The 7,031-nt window shown below is 33.8% G+C and overlaps 1 protein-coding gene across 1 annotated transcript; it reads left to right on the plus strand.

The window, feature by feature from the left end:
• The first annotated feature begins 384 nt into the window (after positions 1-384).
• On the plus strand, positions 385-6,482 carry LOC141711392 (amino acid permease 6-like). Its single transcript, XM_074513815.1, has 7 exons — positions 385-542; positions 919-1,152; positions 1,847-1,940; positions 2,047-2,267; positions 2,343-2,488; positions 5,430-5,657; positions 5,850-6,482. The coding sequence occupies exons 1-7, from the start codon at positions 440-442 to the stop codon at positions 6,276-6,278; spliced, it is 1,455 nt and encodes a 484-aa protein (XP_074369916.1). The 5' UTR covers positions 385-439; the 3' UTR covers positions 6,279-6,482.
• The last annotated feature ends 549 nt before the right edge of the window (positions 6,483-7,031 follow it).

The following is a 7,031-nucleotide window of genomic DNA, read 5'->3' on the forward strand; positions in this document are numbered from 1 at the left end:
TCTATTTGTGATTGTTTAAAACAGATAAACTTTACGATCAATATTCATTTTACTTATTTGTACAAACTTTATTACTCCCTCCGTCCCAATTTATCTGTCTTGTTTGACTTTTGATGATCAAATTAACTCAACTTTGACTATAAATGTAAACTCATTATTTCATTATTTTGAAAAAGCGAAAAATACATATAGAAGTAGATTGAACATATTTTCTAATGATATAATTTTTATAAATATTTTCGATAATGTATAAAGTGTAATTTTCAGTCAAAATTTGATCAATTTAACCGTAAAAAGTCAAATTCGACAAATAAATTGGGATGAAGGGAGTATTGCCTAAAAGTCCCTTGCTCCCCCTTATATATACAGACTCTCTTCATCTTTAAGGTCCAAACACTTGTTTCTGACTCCAGAGAGAGATAATATAGAGTGGGAAGATATGACTACAGAAGTCCGCAAACAGGCTTTCTACACCGAAAAACTCGAAAATGGCGACGACACTGCCAAGAATTTCGATGACGATGGCCGTGCCAAAAGAACCGGTATACATTCATAAACCTTACGTATCTTATCATGTATTGAGCTTAGTAGAAGTGTGTGTGAGAGAGAGTGTGTTATATGTGATTATGCTTTCTGAATCGGAGTCTGTTGCTTAAGTGCGATTTACCTTAGTTAACGTGGTTTGTAGTCTATTTCGCATCCGAAGAGTAGCGGTTGCGGGTTCCCTACGATAAAAAAAAACCATTTTTTTCTTTTTCCCGGGATTCAAAACAGATACACTTTGTTTTGAATTTAGTTACACGTGTAAATGAGCACGATTGAATAGGGCTTATCCTATGTTGTCCCACGTTACACAGTAAATGCAAGGGAGTTGCAGGTAGTACAATGATGATTCTAATGTGTGAATTTGTATTACAGGAACATTACTTACCGCGAGTGCACACATAATAACAGCAGTAATTGGGTCAGGAGTTCTGTCTCTGGCATGGGCTATAGCTCAGTTAGGCTGGGTCACCGGAACAACAGTTCTGATCATTTTCTCGGTGATCACCTACTTCACTTCCACTTTACTGGCGGATAGTTACCGATCTCCGGACCCTGTTTCCGGCAAGAGGAACTACACTTACATGGATGTGGTCAGATCTCATTTAGGTATATTTTTATCACCTTTTTGGATTATATTTTTTTATTTTCTAGATTATTATTCTCTGCAGAAATGGAAAAGAATTCATGATACAAATTTTAAAATTGGACCCGGCATGTGAAATATCACATTTTAGTAATTTTAAAATGTCTGGTTTCTTTTTTTTTTTTACAATATTCTTTTTCTTTTCCCTTTTTGTTACAGAATTATATACGCCTTCTGATTATTGCAGTACAATTCATGCATGTGTGATGTGTATGCAGATTAAAAGTTAAGTTAGAATGTCTAGAATGAAAAATATTCTCTTTTTATTATTTTTTTGGCAAAATATAGACTGTTTATTTGTTTATTACCTGCAGATACCTTAATCTAACTAATAACAAAAAAAAAAATAACAGCATCCAATATAGTCAATTTTGTTCAACATTCGAAGAAACACCGTTATGAGAATTGTCTGATTCGGACTAGTCGATTTGAATTTAAACGAGTATTTAACGGAGTACTCGGATGTTGAAAATGAATAGTAACAAGAAATTAATAACAATATCCAATATAGTCAATTTTGTTCAACATTCGAAGAAACACCGTTCTAAGAATTGTCTGATTCAGAGTAAGTCGATTTGAATTTAAGCGAGTATTTAACGGAGTACTCGGATTACTAGATACCGCCATAAATTTTGACAAATTTATAATGATATTTAGGAGGTTACAAGGTTCAGTTATGTGGAATAGCTCAGTATGGAAATCTTATTGGAGTCACCATCGGCTATACAATCACTGCATCCATTAGCATGGTGTAAGTAATTCTTGATTTTACTGCTCTTTCGAGCTTGAGAATTAAAAAAAACCCGGTACAAAATAATTAACACGTCGTTTTTGTGTTTAACCTGAATACTAAACAGGGCAGTCAAGAGGTCGAATTGCTTCCATGACAAAGGCACTCAAGACCATAAACTATGCTCGGATTCAAGTTACCCGTTCATGTCAGTATTTGCAATTATTCAGATCATTCTGAGTCAGATCCCGAACTTTCACAAGCTGTCATGGCTCTCAATCTTAGCCGCAGTCATGTCTTTCGCTTACTCCTCCATCGGCCTGGGACTCTCCATCGCCAAAGTTGCAGGTACGTATGTTAAAGATGTCTGAGCATGTGCGAGGTGTGCGAATATGAAGATTAAACGATGAATGGATTGTGCAGGCGCAGGTCCGCATCCAAGAACAACATTGACAGGAACGACAGTAGGAGTGGATGTGACGGGGTCAGAAAAGATCTGGAGAACATTTCAGTCGATCGGAGATATCGCTTTTGCTTATAATTATTCCACCGTCCTCATTGAGATTCAGGCATGTTACTAAAATTACTTGCATCTTTTCGTTCTCTCTTTTTACTTCATTTTAGATATAGCACTGTCATGTATATCCTGCACGTAACTCAGACAATGAATTTAGGAATAAAATAGGTTATGCAGAGCCGGAGCTCTAAGTCTCTAGAGAGTTCGACTCATGACGTGTGAGTGAATTTAACTGTCAACAACTTATCTTTAATCATGTTTTTTCATTGCTAAAATGAACGTAATTCTCTCCTTGACAACTCAAAGTTCGGTCATGATCACGAAAAGTTAAACAAGACAAAAATTATGGGACAGATGAAATATACATGCGGAGAATTATTAAGACTAGGATGGGAAAAATGATGAAAGTCCTATCCTAAATTAAATTGATTAGTGTGCCATATTGAATGAGGCATCCCATCCCATTAAATGAAACTCACCACTTGTTAGACTAAGAAGACATAACATGTTTGCCCTCATGCATGCTGTCTAGTAATTTAATTTAGATTTATTTTCTTTTTATTGTCAATAAATTCAAATTTTCAAAAATTAATGTAATTTTGAGTACTTTTTTTGCTGAACAGTTTTGAGTACTTATAGCAATATTTTAGAGTCGGTAATCAGAATCAATTGGCGAGTTACCAATTTAGGATTAATCGATAAGTCGGAAATAATCGGAAGAATTAATCGGACGAAAACTCAGTTGTTTCTTTAATATTTTAATTAAATTTAATGTAATATGCCTCTTTTATTAGTTATATAGATTACAATATATTTAACTTATTATATATCTCATAACTATTAAATATTAATTGAAATTTAATTTTGTATGTAATAATTCAGTTATAATGTACGGAGAAAGAATAATTTATACCGATTTATCGGATCTGAAAAATTGAATAGATCACGTAATTTATAAAAAAAAATTGGAATTAATCGATAAAATCGGGAATTTTTTTAATGACGGACTTTATCGTTAAAAAGTGATGAAACAGACTAGGAATTAATGGTAAAACAGACTGATGTGTACATTATAGTTCTCTGTGTATCTATTTATAGGTAAAATGAAACCAGACGTTTGTTCGTTCGTAATCCACCGAATTATTGTTAGGTCAAGGTGTCGTCTTACAGGGGATTCATTAATTTTAGTACACAGTGTGCATGTGTTTACGTGGTATCTGTCTACGTTGTTATTAATACAGTAATCAGTTCGATCAATTGTTTTTTTGTTACCTTAAACAATTCATTTCTGCTGGCGTTACATAGTACGTGGCGTGGGCGACGGTTTCGGGTACTGAATTGTGTTCGTATTTGAAAATGGGTTAATTCGGATCACGTTGAGATCGATATTTAAGTTCAAAGGGATGAATATTGAACCACTCGTGTTTTGATCACTTTTAAATTTACCTCATTAAGTCGAGTTATCGGATCGAATTCTGAATCGTGTCTAGGAGCATCGTCTTTACGTGGCCTGGACGGACATAGTTATAAAAATCGGTCGATTTTTCAAAAATCGTTGATAAATCTATCAAAAATATCTGTCTGATATGACCGATTCTTGATAAATTGTCGATAAATTATCCGATTTTTTAAAAAATCGCTCGATAAATTATAAATCGATATCTTAATCAAATAATTCTGATTTTCAAAATTTAGTCCGTTGAATGAAATTATGTGTCTATAGACTATAATAATATGTCAATAATGCAAGAGCTAGGACTTCAATTATTCTTAAGCTACGTGAGAAAATTCTATACTTAGCATCTATTATTACCAACTACACTACAAACTCATCAATTTTATTTTACACATCATTTCTTAATCTATGTTGTGATTTGTCCTATGCCAATATATATTTAGGTGTTTAAATTAGGACCGTGAATATTAAAGTAATTAAAAAATTGACATTTGGGACCTCTAAGTCGATTCCATGTGCATAGACATAGTTTTGAAAATGACCCCAAGAAATTTCATTATTCTACGTTATGGGTTAAAAAAAGTAGCCTCTATGTTGTGTTGTAATTTTGCTATAAGAGAATAATATTTGAGTGAATATATAAATGTAGAACATCTATGTATAGACCCAAATGTGGACACAAAGATTGATGGTCCATACCACACACCTCCTACAAGTGAAGTGAGAAGAAACTCCATCTTTCCTTGTTGTGTCAACCATATAAAGTCACATGTTGCATAGATGTCACTTCATTTAGTAGTTTAGTTTTACTCTCGGGTTCCCTTCCGATTGCTATCGTTTCTGGAGGAATGTCCGACACACATTTTAAAATAAATAGAAAGTATAGTTTTGTAATTTTTTTAAAAAAATTTCTTTTTCTAAATAAAAATAGAAAGTATAGTTTTTTTTAAAAAGTTAAAAAACTATATTTTCTCTTCATCTTAAAATATGTGCCGGACACTCTTTCAGGAACGATAACAATTGGAAGAGGCGAATGGAGAGCTCATTAATAATGATGGACCCCCTGCATGCACAAAAATCCCCATCGATCAAATTTTTACAACTAATCTATCACACTTTTTTAGCATGTGTCCACGCGGACACACCGGACACACCAGACAAACCGTTCTTTTTATAACAAGGACTAGCTTGGAACTTTGTCACCAACTACACATGGGCTTTCTCTATTTAATGGAACACTCTTTGTAGCCCAGGAGAATCATTTTGTCCCATTGTCCCATTTTTAGTGAAGTTTTGAAGAATCACCATCTTCACATTATTAACAAACTAACAGGAATTTCATGATAACAAGAAAACTTCTCGGAATTATGATATCATATTAAGTTAACGATTCTGTCTTAATTTCAAGATAACAAGAAAACTCCCCGGAACTCATATCAATGATTCTTTTAAAATTTGAGACTTTATCAATAAATATTTGGTTTAGGACATGGAAAAAATTGTGCATGACTAGAAGTGTAATGTTTGTTGAAAACAGGACACACTGAGATCACCACCATCAGAAAACAAAGTGATGAAAAAGGCTTCCTTGGCTGGAGTTTCTACCACAACTATGTTCTACATGTTATGTGGTTGCATAGGCTATGCTGCATTTGGGAACAAGGCACCTGGAAATTTTCTCACTGGTTTTGGTTTCTATGAGCCCTTCTGGCTAATCGATTTCGCCAATGTTTGCATTGCAGTTCATCTCATTGGTGCATATCAGGTGATTACCTTTCCCACATGACCTTCTTTAAAATAATAAGGTTGGTATCGAGAAAAAATATTACTTTAGCGAGTTTATTACTTTATCGGTAGTAAAAATACACTGTGTCCATTATGTTGGGACCGTAAAAGAATATTATTTGAATGAAGTTATTACTTTAACGATTATTACTTAATCGAGGTTCACCTGTAGGTGTTTGCACAACCCATATTCGGATTCGTAGAGTCTACGTGCAGCAAGCGATGGCCAGAGAGCCAGTTCATAGCAGCTGAACAAGCTATTCCCGTTCCATTTTGTGGTGTTTTGCATGTCAACTTCTTTAGGATGGTGTGGCGAACAGCGTACGTGATTATTACCTCTGTGATCGCCATGTTACTACCGTTCTTCAACGATTTCTTGGGACTAATCGGGGCTGCTTCTTTCTATCCATTAACCGTATATTTCCCAATAGAAATGTACCTTGCACGCGCAAAAATACCAAAGTTCTCTTTCACCTGGGTGTGGCTTAAGATTTTGAGTTGGGTGTGTTTGATCGTGTCGATTGTGGCAGCTGCTGGATCCATAGAAGGCCTGATTACAGATCTCAAGACATACAAGCCTTTCAAAAATGCAGAAGATTAACCGCAATCAGGCGAATAATTTGTAATGCAGTGGTTTGTTTGTGTAATATATTAGTTACAAGGTAAGGATGATATGATGTTTGGGATTCTATAATAATACATGTAGAATAGACTTGTTCTTGCATGCAATCTTGTAACAGAGATTGCTTTAAAATTATCTGTTACATGCGAGGAAATGAATGTAACCATACTGAGATTCAAATAGCATGCTTAATACATCAATTCATTTTGCAGCATCTATATCTATCTATACCTATTATTATATAATAACCGGAATAGAGTATAATTTCATATATTTTTTCTTGTTGATTTGATTATCCCCATTTATCATATCTTTTTAATCAAGTGGTCAGGACCGTTAAATTCATATACTAAAAAAATATACACTACTCAAACTCTCAATTTCGAACCCGTCAACAACAAATATTTATATTATTATTTATACATTATCCAAGATTCAGGTTCGAATCTCAGCAACAACAAATATTTATATTATTATTTATAAATATACTAATAAGGTAATGATCTAAAAAGAAATTTGTTATAATTTTAAATAATATAAAAATATTAATGAAGACTCGTACATCGCACAGGTTGTAAAACTAGTGAATTATTAACGGTTAGAATATTAATATAAAATTCCGAAAATAACATTAATAAGATTTTAGAATGATTGATTCACTAACATTGTATCAGAGTCCACACTGGCGGGATGACTCAGTTTCGACTTCTTGCTACCCCCAACAATCTCACA

Source organism: Apium graveolens, chromosome 3, assembly GCF_009905375.1.
Source record: "Apium graveolens cultivar Ventura chromosome 3, ASM990537v1, whole genome shotgun sequence".
NCBI classification, from domain to species: domain Eukaryota; kingdom Viridiplantae; phylum Streptophyta; class Magnoliopsida; order Apiales; family Apiaceae; genus Apium; species Apium graveolens.